General features: G+C 52.7%; 1 protein-coding gene across 1 annotated transcript in view; it reads right to left on the bottom strand.

The window, feature by feature from the left end:
• Positions 1–21726, bottom strand: part of Sdk1 (sidekick cell adhesion molecule 1) — an 886283-nt gene that overhangs the window by 68456 nt on the left and 796101 nt on the right. The window contains exons 31-35 of the mRNA XM_027956222.2: positions 17059–17162; positions 13868–13938; positions 3983–4118; positions 2591–2650; positions 381–482 (exon numbers count right to left, since the gene is read on the bottom strand). Coding sequence (XP_027812023.2) covers positions 381–482; positions 2591–2650; positions 3983–4118; positions 13868–13938; positions 17059–17162 — 473 coding nt within the window. The remainder of the gene's footprint in view (positions 1–380; positions 483–2590; positions 2651–3982; positions 4119–13867; positions 13939–17058; positions 17163–21726) is intronic.

Raw genomic sequence — 21726 nt, 5'->3', positions numbered from 1 at the left:
AAGGAAGTTCAAGTGGATTAAAAACATGACCTAGGGCTGAGATTGTAGCTCAGGGGTGGAGCACTTGCCTAACATGTGTGAAGCACGGGATTTGATCCTCAGCATCACATAAAAATAAATAAAGGTACTGTGTCCTTCTACAACTAAAATATATATATTTTAAAAACATGACCTATATTTCACTGCAAGTTAGCCTGCTGTTCACTTGAGCGGTTGGGAAATCCTAGTACCCTCCTAAGCCAGGTTTTGCCAGTGGCGTCACAGAAACTTCCACCCCACCAAGGCTGGACAGCTGAGATGCCTGGCCACATAGTTCTTGGCCTTCCCATCCCTTACAGGGTCCCTGGATGGCTGCAGGGTGGGTGACATGAGGAGCTTACCAGCCTCACCAACGAAGACTTCCACAGGTGTGCTGGCCGGGCTCTCACCAATGATGTTGTAGGCGGTCATGATGACTTCATAGCGCCTGTACTTCTTTAAATCTACAAGGGGAGAGGATACGGGGTCAGCCTGTGGCAGCAGCATCCTCCATTCCTAGAAAGCTCCATTTGTGGACCACACTAAAGAACAGAACTCGAAGGAGAGGCAGGAGAAGTCTGTAATATGCCTATAACCCTAGGATCACATCCCCATCCTCCTGGCTGTCAATCAAGGACCACCAAAGGGAAGGGAAGCAGGAAGAGTTCTCCTGCCCTGTGTTCAGGTGAAGGCCGCATGAGGTGCCCTTCCACAGTGAAGGGGTAGAGGCTAACCAGGCCCTGGCCTGCCTTTGCATCTAGCATCTCTCCTGAAAAGTACCAAGAGGTGGAGGGAGATGTCAGTATTTAAAGGAAAACATTAAAAAGACAGGAGAAAATCTGAGCCCCTTGAGTTGTCAGTGACTCCATCAGGGCTGGACTTCCGAGGTGCCTGGGGAGGATGGGAAGGCCTCCAATCGTGTGGCCAGGCACCTCAGATGTCCAGCCCTGCTGGACCCTGCATGCAGAATCACACAGGCAGACAGCTAAGCACAGATTGCACACTGACAGCAAGAGTGACTGACCTTGAAATCAAAACATTCTGGAAAGTTCTCCCACTGGCAGTACTGCCTTGTAGCTGGCTCAGCTGTGCTAAGGCCCTGAGTGCCATGTCTGGGTGAACAGTGCCGCCTTCAGTGGTGCCCTCCCTGGTAAATGAGACCACCCAGGCTCCCCACCATTGCTCTGGGGAACATGTGTGTGGTCTGCCCTGATGGCTGAGAAGGGGCCCACCTCTCTGCCTCAGCCCAGCTAGAACAGGAACAGCCCTGAGGAAGGCTGCCCACACCCAGCAGCCTGGCTTGCTAGTCCCAGCCTGGGACCCTTGTGGCTGAAGAGTCCACTGAGACCTGCAGCACAGGGATGACAACCTGGAGCAATGTCCTGCTTGGGACCCTCCCGACCTGAACTTGATTTTCCTTTTTTTTTGGCGGGGGGAGGTGCTGGGGATGGAACCCAGGGCCTTGTGCATGCAAGGCAAGCCTGACCTGAACCTGGTCTGTGTCCTAGCTGAGGACACTTTTGGGAGGGCACCAGGTCCTAGTGGTCACTCAGCAATGTGTACTTGGGAGTGATGAACATGGGGGTGAGTGGAGTGGGGTGGAGTGGGGGAAGGGGAGCAAAGGACTCACTGCTTTGGGGAGCAGCATGGAGCAGAGGGAGGGGGAGCATGTGTGGGTAAATCATGCTCCACAGCCTTCCTGCAGTGCCTCCTGGGGGAGGGGCTCAGGAAGGCCTAGGCCCTCCCCTCCTCTTCCTTCCACCCACTTTCTAATCTGTCCAAATTCTCTACATCAAAGCAAGTCACATTATGGGATGTCCCATGAGCCCAGCACTTGGATCCTGAAACCCATCCTTAGTTGAAATCAAAGGGGAAGCAGGATGGGTTGGCTTAAGTCAAGGGAGAAACACAATGTGGGCTATACATCCAATGGAAGGTTATTCAGCCACAGAAAGAAGGGCATTCTGACCCCTGCTGCAACATGTATGAACCTTGGACGCATCCTGCTCAGAGAGGTGGGCCAGTCACAAAAGGCCACACACTGTATGAGCCTGTTTCTGTTCAGTTCCTGGAGTCTTTAGTCTCATGGAGACGGAAAGAGCATGGTGATGCTAGGGCTGGGGAGGGATTGGGGCGCTAGTGTTTAGTGGGTGCAGAGCTTCAGTTCTGGGCAAGATGAAAAAGTTGTGGGCATGGATGGCAGTAAGTGGACCACCATCTCAAAAATGGTTAAGGCGGTAAACTTCATGTTATGTATATTTTGCCACAATTTAAAAAGAAAGAGTGAAGGAAGTCAAAGAGGAGGCCCTGCTGGGTCTGACTTTCCTTTCTGTCCCAGACTGGGAGATTGGATGCCAGGACTGCAAACCCCTCTACCTTCTGCTTCTAGAAGTTTCCTTTCCTGTCTCCTGATGGTTTTGGCATGTTGAGAAGCAGCATTTGAGAGGCAGAACTCCAGAAATTAGAGCCATTAATCGAAGCTGGTTTCACTTGATCTACTGAGAAGCCAACTGGCATACTACAATGAGCTGCCTCGTCACAGCAGCCCCTGCGGAAGGCGGTGTGGACTTACGTGTTAATTCATACGTGGTTAACGTGGAGCTGCTGTTCACGGTCTTGAAGCTGCTTTGGGCTATTAGAAGTAAGCAAAGCAGAAAGGCAGTTAGCACGCAGGGAAACCGTTACTGCAAATGACACACAGCAGAAATGCGGGTATGGAGCGGCCTCACTTGGAAGCTGTTCCAGCTCCCATGCTGTACCTCCAGGGGTGAAAAGATCCGAGCCAGCCACCCACATGCCTCCCTTTAGCTCCCAGGGGGCTTACTGCACTGCTTTATAAAAAAGCAAGACACCTCAGGGTGGGGTGGGCTCACCTTCCCATAGCACAGAACAAACAGTGTTTGGCAAGCCATCGCACCAGGCAACGCCGAGAGAGAGGGACAGAGTTTCTTCTGGGCACCGGAAGGTTGAGCTGTCAGCTGACTGAGGCTCCCCTGTGGAGCCCTGGTCTGAGGGGATGGGCAAACCACAGAACAAAGGGCACCTGGGACCAGGTGTACGCACCCAGCTTCATCTCAGGGTCCTTCTATTTTGAGGTGTTTTGATTTGGCTACAAAGCCCAAAGAGTGACAAGGACCAACACAGCTCACTGCTGACTGATCATCAACAAGGGAACCTTCGGGGTGTGCAAGGGTGTGGAGGACAGCTGAGCCATCTCCTCTAGTCAACACCCCTCAGCACCACGCCAGGGGTTGGCAGGGTCCAGCATGTGCACACTGGTGCTGCTCCTCAGAGAGGCCTGGGGAAGGAACTAGATGGAGAGGGAGCCCCCACCTGCCTCTGGGCAAGCATGCCCAGACAGCACCCCCATGCCATGGGCAGAAGAAGCAGGAAGGTGCCAGCAGGAGGTGGTGGGGACCTGCTCTCCCACCCCGTTCCCAGCACCAGTGTGTCACGGGCAAGGAATATTTTCTGTGACGCTGTTTGGGGGATGCCAGGAAATGAAAGCTCTCTACCCACCTTCTGAATAAGGGGAGGTAGCAGAGGGAGGCCTCCCATAGTTCCAGAGGCTGCCTTGGTGGCAGCTGGACTACTGAGAGCCATGCCAGGTTGTGGCATGGTGCAGGCCTGGCACAGACCTGCCCAGAGACGAGAGTGCTGACCTGCACACTGTGAGGACAGGTGGAGCCTGCTCTTGGGCTTGGCTGTGGCCACAGGACTGGTCCCCCTCTGTCTCCAGCCCCGGGCCATTCCTCAGGCAGGCCCGGTTCTCCTCCCTCTGCCATGGCACTTTACGCTCTCCAGCCTCCCAGATGTGCGGGTCCAGTCACACCCACTCCAAATGCAAAACTCCCCAATCCCAGCAAAGGGCTGTACATCCCTGTATTTCATCCACAGCATGTCTATTTCCCGCCATGCTTCACGTGGAGCAGACAGATATTTGGGAGTCCAGGAGGCTGCTCACCTGCGAGCTCTGCGCGCAAGGCAGAGGGGCTTTTGAGTGTCTTGGTCTCGGGGCCTGAGCCCACCTCGGCCTCCAGCTCCCGGTAGTAGATCCTATAACCCTGCAGAAGGCCATTCAGGCTCTCATCCCGGGGAGGCTGTAAAGACATCACACAGCATCACTGGGTCAGCCTGCATCAGGGGCATGGTGGTGTCTGCCAGTTTAACCAGCCAATGGTGCAGGGGAGGCCACTAGTTTAAGTTCATGGCTCTTGTTAAAAAAAATGAATGAAAGGTATAAAATTGAAGAAGAGAAATGCAGGAACCTCCCAGGAGCAGAGCGGAGGTCGGGAACCCCTGCACAGGGCTGTCTTCCTAAGCATGTGTTTTGGGACATGAGTGTCTCATCCCATATTCAGCTGAAGTCCTTGAATGAGCCCCAATGCTGAGACAGGAGAGGAAGCTGCCCATTGTGGGATAAACCAAGAGAGTAAGGGGTCTGGGATGTATCCTGGCTGGGAATTGTCCACTGGTTGGCCCTTCCTGGCCTACTCACTCCCTGGCCACCCAGGCTTGTGGCAGTCTAATCAGCCCCTCATTGACCTCTCCACATGCCATGTCACCCCCACCCCACCAACTCAGACCTACGGCTGAGTCCTCAGGGCTCTTCCCATGCCAGCAGGCACAAGAGGGCCTCAGACAGGTCAGGTGCTCGTGTCCGTGCAATATGGAGCCAGGTGAGACCAGGCCAGCATTTAAGCAGGTTTGTTAGGCCCCAAGACCTGTACAAAGTCACATTAGGATGTCACTGCTCATCATTCAAGACCCAGTCCAAGGTCTTCTTCCCCTAGTCTGTTAAAAGTGAGTTCGGGAGGATGCTTCATTTATTTGACAGATCTGTCACTACAAGAAAAGCCCCCTGTTCCACATGGGCTCCTCGTAAAGCCTCAGTGGCCATAGATCCCATCTGGCTGTTGGGGCTCCTCCCAGGTTACTCAGATAAGGGACGTGGAGTCAGAACCTTGTGAGCTGCATCAGGAAGGTGGATGGAGACAAGCCTTGTCCCGGGATAGGATGTGCACCAAACACACTGGAATTAGTAAAATGAGGTCATGCTGGATTGGGTGGGCCCTAGCCTAATGACTGTTCTCCTTCTAAGAGGAAGGAAGTTTGAACATGGACACACAGGGAGAATGTCATGTGAAGATGGAAACAGACGTTAGAGGAGACACCCCAACAGGCGCCATGGTGTGTTGTCTACCACAGCTCTAAGCATGGCTCTGCCAACACTTGGATTTTGGACTTCTGGCCTCCAGAGGTGTGAGAGAATACACTTCATTGTCACCCCATCTGTGGTAATATGGGACCGCAGGCCAGGAAACCAACATGCCCCTGTAGTCTAAACTTTTGCTCACACTCCATCTATATTCCCTGAACCCAGGGACCACAAGGCTTGTGTGTTCCAACACCCCTTCCACTCTCAGTCCCAAACCCAGATTTAGAACATGGGATATCCTTTGCTCTCCAAACCTACCAACTGAATAACCAGGGGTATGCGTATTGCAATAGTAACCACACACACACACACACACACACACACACACACACACACACGCCAGCAGAGCATGGTATGCACACGACACACTCAGGATGTTTCAGAAATGAGAGTTGCTGACACGCTGACCCAGCAGCCCCCAGGCCTGCAGTGCAGAACAGCTCTCTGACCTTCTGCTCTGGGGGCCCCATCCAGGAACCACAGCACAGAAAAGTATTCCTGGACACCTGGGTACACTTGCCAAGTCCCAGTGGCTCACTTCAGAGGAGCCTGCAGATCCACAGAGCAGCTGGCTCTTTCACCTAGAGGAGCTCCGCTGTCCTGCCAGATCTTAGAGTCCCTTGTGCAGGTCCAGGGCCAGAGGGCTCCTTCTCCCAGCCACCATGGTCCCAACCTCATGCGTCCTTGTCCACACCCACAGCCCTCTTCAACTCTGCCAAAAGTCCGGTGTTACCACTCTACTGGCTGCAGCCCCAGCTCCAAGGATTCCCACTGCCCATATGGGCCACAAGGGAAATGGTGTGTGGAGACTAAGACTCCAGATTCTCAGACGGATGGAGGAAAGCTCTGTCTCTAGGGGCTGGAGACTGCTTTGAGAATAACTTTTCCTTTCCTCCCCTCACCTTCCCAGAAGCAGGGGAACCTCAGAGCTGGCTCTGCTCCTGTCTTTGCTAGACCCCCTGGGGAGGGGGACACCTCTGGACACCCTGGTGCTCCCAGGCGGAACTGGGCATCCTGTGTGTGCTCTGGCATCTCTGCTCCTTCCCCTTTTCCAACCTGCCTTCCTTCCACAGGACAGCCACAGGGAGAAGCCTTCACAAGTCATCTCACAATAACCGAGCGAGTGAAACAAAACCAAAGCCAACAAGCACAGACCAGGGTCTCTCCTGGATGGGGTACGTCCGTGTGGGGACAGACACCAGAAGAGCACAGCAGGGTGCCCTGCTGTGACCACTGACCATTTTTTCCAGTTCTCTGCCTGTTGCTCACCCAGAAGGTTCCTACGACATGTCACTCATCAGAAAAGCAAAACAAAACCCCAAACAATCAGTACCAGAGCACCAGAAGTGCTGGATGGACGTAGAACCCCAGCAGAGGAGGCAGGCTAAGTGACCCCAGGGGTCTGCAGGAAGGGAAGGTTGTGTATTTTATGGTGGTTTAATTTTGTTAAGTTTTGTCTTTTTCCTTTCCACTGATTTGGTTAACAACCTTAGTGTCTGGGACACCTTGTGCACCCAGCAATGGTGAATGGCTGGAGTTCTGAGCTGTTGGTTAGCTTCCCTTGCAGCCCACCCATCCCGGGTCCCCCAGTCTTGGTCCAAACTTCTCTCTGAGGACACAGCATTTCAGAATTTTTCCTGGGGGCCCATAGGGCTCGTTTTCAGTTGCTCTTCCCTGGAGATTCTATAGACCTGTTTCCAAAGCAGTTGTTTTAGGTCTTTTTCCTGTGCTCCTGGTGGCAAGGCCGGGTGCCATCCAGTATTACACTTGATGGCACCTGGATACGCTGCTCTCAGCACATTGCCACAGAGCAGAGATGGAAACTGAGTGTGTGCAGCCCATGACACATGGCACACGTCCACTCATCTAAGGACAGGGGTTGCTGGCAGTCCACACTGTCCACTCTAGTCCTGGTTTTCTTCTGGGGTACAGTTGAACCTTAAGGTGAGATCTTTATTCTGTGGGCATCCTCCTGCAAACCTAATACAACCACACAGTAACAGACAGCTTGTTTAATCCATTCTTCTTAAGAGAAGTACAATGAATTTAAAAGTTGGAAAGTGGGTGATAAGAATAAAGAGGCATTTATCACACACTAATGTTACAGAAATAGTGGAAGGAGTCACCCGGTGAATGAAGGATGCAGGAAAATGCTGTCCTTTGCTATTTTGCCAACTAATCCCAAAGATTCAACACCTCTCCCCCTCTGACTGCAGGTCGGTGCACAGATGTGGCCTTTTGAGGGAGGGAAGATGACTCTGGGCCTGCTGGGCCCCTCCTGCAGCGAGACAGGGCAGGGATGCTCTGCTGAGGACAGGGATGATGGGGAGGCCTGTGTGCACACTTCTTGCAGAGCTGTCCCCATTTGCTCACTATGCACCCCGGGGTGGGCGCAGGGCAGACTGAGTTAAGTCATGAGCTTGATGAGCTCCGCTCGTTGGGGAGTCAGCGGTAGCCTCATCATCCTTGGGTCTACAGATTTCCTGGGGTGTGATGCACAGTGCCACAGAAAGGGGATACGCAAGGACCAAGGAGACACCAAGGGGGAGCGGTTACTGCCCACGGCAGAACCAGAGAGTAATCTATAGAGGAATGACTTTGAGCTGCCCTTGAAAGAGAAGAATCTTTTGACAAGCAGAGGAGGGGGTGGTGCTCCAGGAAGTAGGCCACATGCCTGGTACAGACCCACAGGGAGCTCTGGTGCTGGGGCAGGTAGGGAAGAGCAGCCAGGCTAAGGAGTACAGTCCCTGAGACCTATGCCAGGAATGGTCCAGGTCCTATGTTGTCCCCCACAGGGTGGACTTCCAGAATGATCTGCAACTGAACTCAAGACACTGGCCAGAACGGGGCTTCCTCCAGGTCCACTGAAGACCCACCTGTGGGCCCAGATGGTGCTCTGGGCCCCTGCTATATACCTCTGTGGCAATGCAGGAATGAGGAGCCCTTTGCCAAATGAGGGAGAGAGGGGTTCCAAGACCTCGGGAGTTTTGGCCTTCCTTTTTTGGGTCCCTGACAACCAGACAGAGAGATGCACCCCTGTTCAGCACAGTTGAGTGCCAGGGAGCCTGCGCTTGCTCCTCAAGGCTCCCAGTCTGCTCAGATGACACCGGGCAATCCTGCTGAGAGTCTCTGGGCACTGTCCTCTCATATACTGGTGGGAGGTGGGAAGAGCAGGGGTCTGGCAGGGAAGAGGAGCTGCTGGCACTCCGGTTTCTGGGAGCTGGGCTGACTGGAATCAGCAAGAAGGGAGCAGCGAGTGGGCAGATCAAAAGCTTGCAGCTGGGTCTCTTTAAGCACCAGTCCAGCAAATCTCACCCTGCGGGTCACCTTCAAAGCCTCCCTCACAGTCCCGGATTATACCCGGGGCAGCTCAAGTACTCAGCAGGAAGATTGCGAAGGCCCAGGCCAACTCTGCAGCCACATGGGCAGAGTCGTGATTACAGTGAGAGCCATTTACTGTGGAGGAGGAGGGAGGCTCAGGCTGGTGGGGAGGACCCAATTCAGTTCACCAAAAATATCAAATAAGTGGAAAGTTGGGAGGTTGTGAAAATAAAGATGGCTTTGCTGGGGAGCAAATGTAGCTCTGCAGCTGGCAGTAGACACATGTCCCCAGCCCTTGTGTGACAATCCTGGGGTGGGGGTGGGAGCAAGGGCTGAGGGCTCCTCTCAGCAATGTTCCTAGCGTTCAAGGTGGACAGGGTGCTCTGGAGGCTTAAGGAGAGGCCCAGCCCCCTCTGCCCACAGGCATGAGGACCACCAGCCACTGGGCTGGGTCCACATTCACCAACAGGCTGACGGAGGCTGTCTGCAGCAGAAGTCCCAGGGCATCTCAAGAGTCAAAATGTGTCTCCCTCTCAGCAGGAGACTTCCAGGGAGGAGGCAAAGCCCTGGAATGATTTGGATAATGTCCCCCCAAGGCCGGTGTGTTGGAGGTTTCATCCCAAGGTGACAATACTGGGAGGTGGTGAGACCTTGGGGAGGTGGATCTTAGGAGGGGGCACTTAGGTCATTGGGGGTGCCCTTAAAGAAGATTCTGGGATCCCAGTCTCTTCCTCTTTTTTTCCCTCCAGTGCTGGGGATGGCCTTGTGCCTGCCAGGCAAGGGCTCCGCCGCTGACCCACGCTCCCAGCCCTGGCCTGGTCCTCTTTCCCTCTCCTTGGACTGGAACCTCCAGAACTGGGAGCTGTAAGCCTGTTCCCGTATAAGTCCTTCTCCTGGTGTTTGGTACAGTGACGGGTGCTGAAGCCCTGAGGTGGCTTGGCTCGAGGCTGCCTCTGGCCCAGGCCTGTCTGTGCACAGGTTCTGTCTTCCCAGCAGGACCTGTGCTTGTCAAGGGCCAGGTGATGCTGTGGAGACTCCGGGATGCCACCAAGGCCTCCTGGACAGGGTTTGACCCCGCTTTCTGCCGCAGCTGTGAAAGGGCTGAGAGGCTCTGGAGCCCTTGGTGGTATCAGCAGGCAGCTCCTTGCAACACACGGCTACGGGAGGGAGGGCGAGCAGTTCAGGCTGCGACTCCAGGCTTGGCTCCGATGCCACCCTGCCTGTGCACTCCCCAGCTTGCCCTAGGCCTGTAACAGGTGGGACTCTGTCTAGGTGGTCTCCAGAGTGTTACAGGACTCTGAGCCCAGGGTTTGCTCCCAGGCCGGCTCTCTAGCCCCTTCCTGTTTCTGCTTTGGCACTGACCAAGAATGCGAGGCTCTGGCAGCCTTTAGTTCCCTCCCCACAGCACCTGGGACGGGCCTTGGACAGGCTTTGGACGTGGCAGGTGCTCAATCAACGCTCGTGGAATTGAGTTGGACTTGCTGAAGTCCAAGATGACCCTGTCTGTGCTTAATTTCATCCTGGATTGGCCATCTGTATGGGCAGATGCTTGAAGGGAACTGGGAATCCCTCTGAAAGCTGTTTCCCTCTGCCTGCCACCATCAGAACCCACCAGCAGACTCTGTGGGAGTCCTGCAAGGATTTTCACTCTTCAAAAGCCCACTATTAAAATGCAGGTGACCTGGAAGGAGTGCACCTGGGTGTCACAGGCTGAGGATCTGGACCACTGGGTTGAGAGGATGGCCTGGGCCACATGCCTGTTTCCCCTCTGCTTAGGTGGGGAGGAAGGTGGGCAGGACCGACTTTTCCCCACTTCAAAGGAAGGTCTCCTGGGGAACATGATCTCGGGCTGTGGCTCAAGTCCAGATCTGATGGGAGTGCCATGCCCCCTGGGGTCTGTGTTTATATTCCCCTGACTTCTGCTTTCTGGAGAGTGGAACACAGATTCCCTCTGGGATTAAATCCCAGTAGTTCAGAGGAACACAGGAGGCTCAAGGTGCCTTCCCATGAAACACAGGGTCAAACACAGCACAGCCTCTGCTTCGGCTGTGTCTTTGCCCTGCCTTGGATCTGGGAGGCCTGTCCTTCCTGTAAAGTGTGCTCAGCTGTCCCATCAGCCAGTCAGTGGCCCCCTGGCTGTTGTCTCATAACAGCCTGAAAGAGCTCCTTGGGTCTACAGTCATCTGCAGCCCTCTGCCCAGGGTGAAGCAGGACATCCCTGAGATTTGTTTTGAAGAAGTCTGCAGCCCCTCTCCCCCAGTGCCCAGGCACCTGTCCTCTGCCCTGACAATGCTTAGTCCATCCTCAGCTGACAGCTTCAAGTATGAAGTCATCTATTGGTTAGGACTTTGTCTTTGCTAGAAACTGTCTCCAAATGGACATAGAGGAATCTGAGTGGCACAGGGGCCGTATGTGGCAGGCTGTGTGGTCCTCGGGAAGGTTTGGAAGAGCTAGCTCCCCCGCTGCCATCAACTCATAAACTTCACTGCCCGTTATGAGCAGTGCTCAGCGGGAATGCAGTGCACCCCTGTCTAGGACGTGCGTTCAAATCCTAAGAATTCAAACAGAAGCAGAACCATGAAAGGTGAGATTGATTATCCCACAAAGAAGAATGAAATCTGACAGACTGCTGGGGGAGGCATTTCGTGGGGTCTGCTGCCTTGAAATTTCAGCTGGTGTTTGCATTTTTAAACAAATTTTAAAAAATAAAGATTTACAGGTGAAACATTTCATTTGGAATGCAAATCTATATTTAAACCTAGTTTCTTTTTCTTTGTTCTATTCGCTCTGATTTAGTAAATTACTCATAATTTTAATTGTACTTCAATTGCCTGGCAGTTGACAGGCATTCATTTGTACAATGCAGCGTATTGACCACCTCCTGCTCTGGGCTTCATGCAATTAGTTTGTTCTGTTAGGCTCTGGAGAGGACAGCTGATGGACACATATGCCAAGTTCCCTTGGAGCAGCCCAATGCTTCAGAGCTGTCCAGCAGCAATGGAGGGGCCTGGAGCCATGCTGTGGGGAGGCAGGACGCTGGGGCAAACAGAGCCCCTTGTTTGGGGGAATGAGTGTCCCAGCCTGAGCACCAGCTGCCTTTATGGAAAAGGAGTTTACCTAGTTATTGGCAGGCCACTACCATGTTCACAAAGAAAATGCTGATTTTTTGGCAGAGTTTAGCATATACAAAGGACCAATCTCCTTTCAGCTGATTATGTTTGCGGAAGGTGGGAGTATCCAGCGCTGGGGACCTTGAATTTCCATTTTGAATGTTTCCAGGGCCCAGCATGGCCCTAGAGGAAGTCAAGGCCAAAGCAAGGGCTGTGGAGACCCGGAACACCAGGGAGCTCACACCTTTGAGAACTTTGCTTCTAGAGAGAAACCTGGAGCCAGAGGGTCACAGTGGTCCAGGTGAGTTAGGGGCTAGGTCCTTTGTCACTTTGCTCAGACAATTCAAGGCAGGTCAGAGCCTGGGTTGGAGGCTTCATGATCCTGGCCCCATGCCCTACACTGTGGTAAACTTAGAAAACACTAGGAAATATCTTTGGTCACCTTGGAAGATTCCCAGCCATAGACAGGAGGTGAAGAAGTGGCCCCAGCATCCTCTCACTACTTGAAGGAGATGATGGGCACCTGGAGGAAACCCCCCTTTGTTATGGAATCCACCCTTGTAAGTCACGGTTAATCAGGGGGAACCCCACAAAACTGCCACTTTTGTACTTTAAATGTGATGGTATTTCACAGGATTCAACCTGAGACTTCAAGTGACAACATCGCGGAAGACCAGCACCCTCAGGAGTCACCAGTCACCAGTTGGCCAGGTCAGGCATACTCCTGCTCTCATGGGGTCTACCAGCTGCCCTGGTCTCCTGACTCACTTCCTTCCCTCAGCTCCTTCCCATCACTCCTTGCCCAGGCCCTTGTAGGTGCCCATGCTGGTGGCTGCCCTGGCCCTGTCCTCCAGGCCTGCAGAGCTAAGTGCTGCCACCCCAGTGCCCTTCTCCAGGGCCCAGGGAAGTGCTCGCCTTGGGATGAGCTCCCCAATGGCCTAGCACTCCGGTCCCTTCCCCTACTGCTCCCCCATCAGGTCACCCCTATGCCTTTCCAGTGGACACTCTCCCAGCTTCCACTAGGCTGACAGTCTGCATGGTCAAGAAACGGCCCTCTCAGCTCTCCAAGGCCATGTCCAGACCTCTGGCGCCTGGTGGTCATCAGCATCACTGAGTTTCCTTTGTTTCCTGACCTCTTGAACGTTTCCTGCCTGCTGACTTCCTGCTGTACTTGAGCTGGCACCTTCCATTCTCCTTGACAGTATTGTCATCTGAAGGAACAGTCTCATGACCATGCAGGCCACCCTCTTGATCCCCCAGATCAGAGGGCCGCTCCTGGGCCCAGTAAACCTTGCTGTGGAACTGAACACCGCTCTTGATGGTATCTGTCCCCATTCCCCAGCATGATACCCCCATTCTGGCATCAGGGACTTCCCAGTTAGCCGGACGCCCTGCTTGTCCTCTCATCACTGTCCTCACCCTGCCCACTGGCCTGTCAGCCTGCTGTTCCTGCCCAGGCAATCTTCAGCCCTGGGAAACTCAGCATCTGCCTCCTCTGCTCCTGGACCTGGGCTCCTGGGACCCTGAGCCGAGCCCTCTCCTGCAGATTCCCTCCATCATCCCCTAGCTGTTCTTTCCCAGGGATCTCTGTGCCTTTCTCTGGCCCTTCTGCCCCTCTGTCATTTGTGTCCTCAATACACTTCTTGGTTACCAAATTGGAAATAAGGCAGAGAGGGTGGTGTGTCCTTGCCAATGGGCCAGCAGAGTGGTGTGATTATGCAGGAGAAGCTTCTTGGGTTTGGTTCAATGTTCACTGGAGATTAAAATCACAGACTTTGTGCAAGTACATGTAATCCTGTAGCTATTTTATCTGCTGTCATTGATTTCTCTAGAAAAGACAACTGCGGGCTGGAGTTCACTGCCCTGTGGGCCATTGGTTCTGTTCTGGAGAAGGAAGCCCAAGTCCAGCGCCCTTTGTCACAGGCTCCTAGATAGACAGCAGCTCTAAGGCTCTGAACAACCTGGCTGCCCCAGAGGCCCTGCCCTGTTCCCTCTGTATGCACACCACAGCCCTGTTTCTAGGACTTTGGAAGTTACACTTCCACATCATTTTCCCTTCCAGTTTGCCAGCCTGACCAGACTGTGTCCCTTGTTCCACTCAAACACTTGGCAGGGGCTCTGCTTGCATCTGTGTCCAGCCACTGGACCAGCCAGGGAATGATAGCCTGTTTCATAAACACTGAGGTCTCCCAGCTCTTACCTGCCACTGGATCAGGACCGAGGAGGTGGTGTGCGGGGTCGCGGAGACAGACCCTGGAGGCTCTCCTGGAACTGAAGCCAGGGAAGAAGAAGCAGGGTTAGAACAGCTGTGAGCCTGGCCACGGCAAGCTCTGCCTCCTTCCCAGGGGCAGCCTTCTCTGGGCCTTCCCCACAGCACCCTGTCCAGTCCCTCCCTATGGTTCCAGATCTGTGAGGGTAGGGTGGGCATACATCATTCTAGAAGTCTCTTAGGTCAGAGCTGCTTCTGAGAAGGACAGATGGTCACACTGAGATAGGAGTTTGGAGATACAGAAAAAGAAAGATATACTGAGTCTCAAAAGAAAAGTGTCCATAAACAAATGCAGAAAAAACCCAAGAGCCATTGGAGTGCAAAGCAAGCAACCAGGAACACCCAGCTCTCGACCTTGGCCAGCCACCCTTGGCCCTCATCCTTGCCCACAAAAAGTGACACCAGGAGGGCAAGACGGAAGGGCAGGGAAGCTGGCATGAAGTTGTATAACTCCACCCTGCCTCTTTCTCTCTAGTTCAGCCCTGGCTTCTGTCCCTCTGTGAACATTAACATCCCAGAGCAAGGGGTTGTGGATTGTCACTCTGGAGATGGCCAGCATTCTCCTCAAACGTGTGTCAGCTTCCTAGATAGCTGTCTCTAACTCATGTGTCCTTAAGTTCATTTCTGCCAGTTTGTGGAGAACAAGAACCCCACTGTCCTTAGTTATGGTCCCCTTCTCTAGGAACTCCTTGGACCCAGTGTTCTTGGTTCAAATTCTAATGTGACTCTTAAGAGGGCTGATCTCTGGTGAGGCTGTCGCTGGCTGGGCAGCAAGGCCAAAGGCAGCCAGTCAGGGTCCTGCGGCCATGATCTTGGAAAAGACCAGGTTGTTTTGACCTCTGCCCATGGCAAGCCCTGTCCCTGGCCAAAGTGTGGCTTTCTGTCACCCGCCATACCCAGGAGGTCATCTTTGACTACTTTTCTATGCCCTCTGCTCCTTCCAAATTGATGCGGTCCTTTTAATGTACTGAACTGACCTCCCCATGTCTCCTTGGCTATAAGGTCACAGCAGAGGCCTGACACATATTCTACATCCAGTAAACATCCACTGAACTGCATAAGATTGAGGGTGTCCCCAGACCCTGTCTGTGCCTGGCAGACTCTCCACTCTGGCTCTAAAACTCCTGCCAGGTCAACCTCTGTGAATCTCCTCTGGATCTGCCAGCCGCCCCCAGCCACACCCAGCCCCAGTTCTGCCTCCCACAGCAGGGTCTCCATCCACCCTTGGAACTCCTGCTGGCCTGTCCTCACTGTGGGCCCTTCATCTAGCCTTCCTGAGAGCCCCTCACAGCAGACTGCAATTATAGGGGCCTCTCAACATTCTCAAGCTGTGAGGTTATGCAGGAAATAAAAATCACAGTAATAAGAAAATCTTTATCAGTAAACCATCCACACACTCCAAGGATCCTCCCCATCAAGCAGGGTCAGCCTGTGCCTGTCAATCACAGCTCTCAGCAGGAGACAAAGCAACACAAATACAATGCAAATCTGATGCAAAGGGAAATTGCAAATCTCAGAGAAGGAAGATGCTCAGATAGGTGCATCAAAAGCACTGATTTGAATATCAAAGGACTGAGAAAGGCCTGGGAGCTTGGAGAGTCCCTCGAATGGTTTTTCAAGAAATGGCCCATTCCCGCAGGTCACAGGGAGGCTGTTGGATCTTGTGCTCACATGGTTTGTCAGAGATAACCCAACAATAAAATCAGCTTGTTATGTGTCTTTCTTCTTTCTTCTACGAATTAGTGCACAGTTGCAAAAATTACCTCAGTTGTGTTAAATGTAAATTAAAACGAAAGCATTTTCAGTTTCAGATGATGCTTTAGTTCCAGTGCCAACCTTCCCGGTGGTTTAGCGTGAAGTTGGCCCCCACTTGAAGTGGATCAATTGGAAGGCTTTGGGATTGCATGGAGCCTCAGTCATGAATGAAGGGGTTTGTGGACTCTTTACCTCTGCACTGACCTAGGAGCTCCCTGGGGCTGACTGGCTCCCCTGCCCAGCAGAGCTGCTGAGCCCCACAGGACTCTGAATTGGGGATTCTCCCCCAAGCCTCTAAGGCTTCTCTCCCCTCCTGCCTTTCCTCCAGGCTCCAATAAACTCCCAGGTTTAGTGCACAGGAAATAGTTTGGGAGAGGCTCAAGGAGTGGGGCAGTCAGTCCTCAAGGGCAGGCCAAGGGCCTCCTGGAGGCCAGAGGGCATCAGGGCGCAAAACCAGCAGATTCTACCCCACTGGGAGAACTAGTTTTCTAGCAAAAATCAGTTTTTCTGTGTCGCTGAGGAGTTGAGTATGGCTCCCCTCCTCCCTGGGCTGGTCCCTAAGGTCCTGCGAGGCTCTGTTTAGGAAACACTAAACTTCTAGGTTCTAAAAAAAAAAAAAAAATGGAGATGTGAGGTCACAGGGTGAGTGGCTGGAAGCTGGTCTATTTGGAAATCTTTCCACTGGTGCGTTAAATGGGAAAGACAGGGCTTTGGGCTTGGCTTAGGGAATTATTATCAAGCACTGCTGGGTGGACTAAGTGCTCAGGCCTGGGGCCGGCTCTGTGCCTGTTACACAACATCCATCGTTTCCATCCCACAGGCCACCAGACCATCGCTGTTCCACACATCTGATGGAGCTGTCCCCTGGGCTCCCTTCGGCCTAACAGGATGGGGCATAGAAAATTACAATGAACCTTCAGGCCCAGAGCTTCTGAGGCAGGATGGGGGTGAAGAACCACCTGGTGCTCTGAGGAGCTCTGCCTTCCTTGACCTGCCTGTGCTATTCTCAAACCAAGGGCCTTTAGAAAAACTGGGGAAACCTCTTAAACCCAGCTACCCACTGACATTCATTTTTAACGACCCTATCAATTATTCAACTTCTGGGATGCTAATGGATGTAAGGGGCTTTGGAAGCCAATCAAAGAAAGTTCCATTCCATTTGGAAGCCCTTGAAGCCTTGATTTACGACCACAGGGCAGGCAGGAACACTGGAAGCTGTCTGTCACTAATGGGATTCTGCTGCTCGCCACTGCTCCCTGGTGATCCCTTCCTTCCTGGCTCAAGACAAAGTGGGGCCTCTCTCTAGGAGCAAGTGTTTGGGGCCTCAGGGACAGCAGTAGAGAATGGTTGAGCCTCAACTTGCTCACCGTCCTGCAGTGTGGTGACCGCCTCCGTCTCTGAACTGAAGTCGCTGTCCCCGATGTCATTGGTAGCTTTCAGGCGCAGCTTGTAGGAGGTGAAGGGCCTCAGCCTGAAGTGGAGAGAGACTGTGACTGTGACGCACCTCCCACCTTGTTCCGTCCATCCTGGGCAAGCACAGAGGGAAGGCAGGTACCTTCCCAGCCCTGAGAGTGAGGGGCTCTTGTGCCAGTAGAGATGGGCCATTAAATCACCCCCAGGTACAATAAACGGGGCCTCTAAGGGGACCGTGGAAAATTACAGTGAATCTTCAGGCCCAGAGCTGTGAACACACAGCTGTGTGAACAGCCTGTGAACACCCTGGACCATGATATCAGGGTAGGAGGGTTTCCCATAGCAGAGATCTGGGAGAGATCCTGGTCTAGGAGGCACCACCATCTCCAAAGTGAGAGTCCACAGCCAGCCACTGCCCTCTGGGGAAATTGAGGGGCAAGGTTGCCAGGAGATGCTAATTAGATCAGCCCTAGCACTGACCTGCAAAGCGGGCGCCTGCCTGATGCACCCCTCTGCTCCTAGTGCTCCTGCGCGTAGTCTTCCCTGGCCCAACCTCAGGGGTCAGCCCAGGTCCAACTCTGCACAGCTGGGAGGGCCACCAACCTCTCCCTCCCATTTGCTGAACCTGCCTGGGACGAGGCACTTGGTAAGTATCATCCCATTTGGCCTGCATGGTGGCTTGATGGGCAGGAGTCATCGCTATGCCCATTTCCAGGCTGAGAAAACAGGCCAGTCGGGCCAATTCACTTGCCCACTGCCAGAGGACTGGTAAATGGCACAGCCAGGATTGGAATAGGGGCTTGTCTTGAAGCAGCATTCCTATGTCACATAATACAATGTCCATGTCAACTGTCCCTGTGAAAAATGTCCCAGACCCCTGATGAAGATGTTAGGGCGCTAATGCTCTGCTTAGTGCTCACACTTCAGGCCTAGCTGTGCCTGCTCCCCAGCCCGCCCTCCCTTCTTTCCTTCCTTCCATAACAGCAATAGGGGAAGCATTTCTTTAAAGTATATCCTTGAAAAGATGTTTTTTCTTAGAGTGACTTCCTCCTCCCCACCCAATCTTTCCCTAATCTATTCCCCATCTTTAACATCCCTTCCTCCCTTTCTCTCAGTTTCTAAACCCGGTTTCTAAAGAAGTCCCTCTGCAATGCCTTTCCTCTCTTCCATCAAAAAGTAGCATGTTTATCTGGAAAGAAGATGCAGATGCTGGCCCAGGAGGTCAGGTGCCCTTTGATGTGATAAGGAGGCAACAGAGACTCAAGGCCAATGTCTTGGAAGAGAGAAGCCTGTGAAATTCCTGCCTTTTACACCTCTTCCTCTCATAAAAGCTTTCTACCCCCTGAGTTCTCTGAAGAAGGAGCTTTGAGACTGAAAGTTCTCTATCTTGCTCAAAGCTTTGAATAAAACCTGTATTTTCCTTGCCAACCTGCCTCCCGGGTTTCAGTGGAGCACACAAGCCCTAAAGCCTTTCCTTCTTGGTTTTCCTCCTTTCTTCCCCTCCCAGCCACCGAGCCATGGTGGCTGTTGGGGCTCACAAGCCAAGCCCCATGCCAAACCTAAGCTGAGACTTCAGACTACACAGATGATGTCCCTTCTTCATGTCACTGAGTCCGTCAGTGACAAATGCCCTGGCTGGTTCGGTGTCAGGCCAATCGGCTCTTCCTGGTTGCCCTTCACTTCTGCATGGGCAGGCAGGGAGGCCACATTGTCTCCCTCCCCACCAGCAAGCAGCTCTGCATCAGGCCACAGCTGCACCATCCTCTGTGTTCCAGGCCAGAAGACTTGAGGGTGATTAGGACCCTCAAATCCCTGTCCTCAATACCAAGCCAACTATAAGTCCCCCTGACTGCCAGTCTAAGCCCAAGTTCTCCTCACTTGAAAGCCAGTCCTCCCCCCTTTACCACCCCCTCTAGAGCCAACCTATAGCCTGGGGGTTTTGCAGCCAAGACTTGGAACCCCTGAGACTAAGGACCCCGTGAGTGCAGAGCCCCTGCCGCCCAACAGCAGCAGCAGCCACCCCACTGATGCCTGGTTTGTGCACTCAGGGTGGAAAATACTTGTTTAGAGAAAGGGTCCTGCTTTGAAGGAAACCGATAACCATTTCTGGAAACTATGAACAGAAACCTTTCCAGTTCCCCTGCTTCCACAACACTCCTGCTTGAGATGGATTACAGCCCTCCTCCATCAGCTCCAGGGATGCTGTACCTCAAGCCCCCAGCAACCAACTCTTCCTGGCTGCTCCCCACTGGCCTGGTGTGGCTGCTCTGCACTCAGCTCCTGCAGCTGGGAAGAGCAGTGACCAGAAGCCTCAGGACTCCAGAGAGCCTTAATGGAGATACTTTCAAAGTCCCACAGCTATGATGGTCTCTGCTGCAGGCTTTGCCCTGTGAGGGCCTAGCCTCACCCAGCTTAGCTGCCCACATATGCAATGCCAGCAGCTTCTCCTCCTGACACAGGAGGTGGTCCAGATGGCCCTTTGGCATGTGGACTCTGAAGTCAAAGTGCTTAGCTTGGTTCCCAGTCACCCTGGATAGGCCACATTGCCCCACTTCCTAATATGGATGGGTAATAATGCTCATGTCACAAGGGTGAGAAGATTACTACATTCAGGTGAGGTCTTAGGAGAGTCTAGCACAGTGTAAGCACTCACTTAACATTCGCTGTTACAATGTCACCCTTTAGGATCAGCTTAAATAGCTAACATGCCTGTCCTGCCAGCTGTCCTCAGACCTTGTTTATTTCCCTCATCTCCTTTATCCCAATCTCTCTTTCCTTGATGACATTACAAGAGACAACATCCAGGAGGAAGGACCTTGTCCACCTCACTTCCTGCAGTAGCTTCAGCACCACACCAGGTGCACAGTTGTCCTTTACTGAAGGAATGAACAAAAGAGGACAGTGCCAGGAGCAGAGGACATGGATAGAAACTAACACATGTCCGGTGTGTGGAAGGAGCTTCAGAAAAGACTCAGCCTTACATTTAGCAGCGTGTAGCGCAGGACTTCACTGTTCACTAATGATTTAGGAGTTTGGGGACACACTGAATGCTCCTTGAAGACTCTCTCCCCATAATCCCACTTGGGTCTGTAACCTCTGGGGGCCCAGAATGCCACACAGTGACGAATCTTGTCCAGCTCTGAGATTCACAGGGCTGGGTACAAGGAGAGAGGACACAGTCCAGCAGCAGGCTCAGGTTCTGCCAGGCTCGCCTCATTCAACAAACATAATGAGCTGCCTCGGGGAGCCGCAGGGCTCACACACATGCCTGCACAAGGGAATGGCACCCACTGTCCAGATGAGACATGTGACAGCCCTTCTCCATCAGCTCCAGGGATGCTGCACCTCAAAGCCAGGTTCCCTGGCTCGGGGCTGACTGAGCAGCATCCTGTGCACACTGACCCCAGCCCCCTCCACCCCTCTGCAGAGCTGCTCCTCTGGACTGCTGGTCCACTTCCTGGCCCGCTGGTCCACTTCCTGGCCCTGGCACCTCCAGCCTACCTCAAGCCCAAGCCAAACTCCATGCTGTGGGGACCAGGACTTCAGTGACTACTTGAGACAGAAGCAAAGGAACAAATGGGTCTGGAACTCTCCCATTCATCTCTTCTGATTCCCCCAAATTCCGTGCATGCGCTCGCTTGCGCGCTCTCTCTCTCTCTCTCTCTCTCTCTCTCTCTCTCTCTCTCTCTCTCCAATTCAAGCCTCTGCTTTGGAGCTGTCAAGCAGAATTTCCATTCTGGCTCTGCCACTACAAACTGGGGCAAGTCATTTAGCTTCTATGGCTGTCACTTTTTCCATCTATTAAAATGGAGAGGATGGTATTGACACTTCTCAGGGATGTTGCAGAAATTAAATTTCATAACCAACCCCCCTCATGGAGTCTAGTGGATCTTGGCATATGGTAGGCAATCAACAAAGGTGGCTTTCTCTCTCTGGTCTTCCTGAAGGCTTTCCTCTGAGTCCTCTTGCTTTCTTTCAGGAAGCCCTTTGATGCAGGGGGCTGCTTCCCCTGGCCATTTGCATATTCCACATGCCTCCCCTTCCAAATCTCCACTATCCAACCTCAGAAACCTAATAGATTTAAGTACATTTTAGAGATGACATTTGTTACCTAAACTCTTGCTTCTAACCACCTCTAACACCCAGAAAATGAACCCAGTAGATAATACAGGACCCTGGCTATCCAAACTTGCTTCAGAACCCTGCTCCCCAAGCCCCCGAACAATTACACTGAGGAAATAAGTGTGTGCTGGTGCTGGCTCCAACTATTAATCACACACAGGAATGTCACCTCCAGAGCCTTCTGCTTTGCGTGGGGCATGGGGCATGGCTTAGAGTTCAGTGTTCTTCCCTCAGAGCTATTTTTGGGGTCTTATCAACAAAAGGAGTTCCTATATACTTCAATTGTTTTGGTTACAGTGTAAACTGTATGAGTTCTGGGCATTAAAAAACTATCGCCTTTTATTTATTTATCTTAAAGGCATCAAAACTAATAAGAACTCATTATTTGCATCACAGAGAACAAAAAATATCCAACCCATGCATAAAATCCTTGGCCGAATATACCTGATTTTTAAAAGTCAGTATTTTTGAAGATTATGTAGAAGAAGAAATGAAGACCC

This window comes from Marmota flaviventris, chromosome 19 (assembly GCF_047511675.1).
Source record: "Marmota flaviventris isolate mMarFla1 chromosome 19, mMarFla1.hap1, whole genome shotgun sequence".
Taxonomy (NCBI): Eukaryota; Metazoa; Chordata; class Mammalia; order Rodentia; family Sciuridae; genus Marmota; species Marmota flaviventris.
Note: the sequence above shows the minus strand (reverse complement) of the source record. Positions and strands in the feature narration are given on the sequence as shown.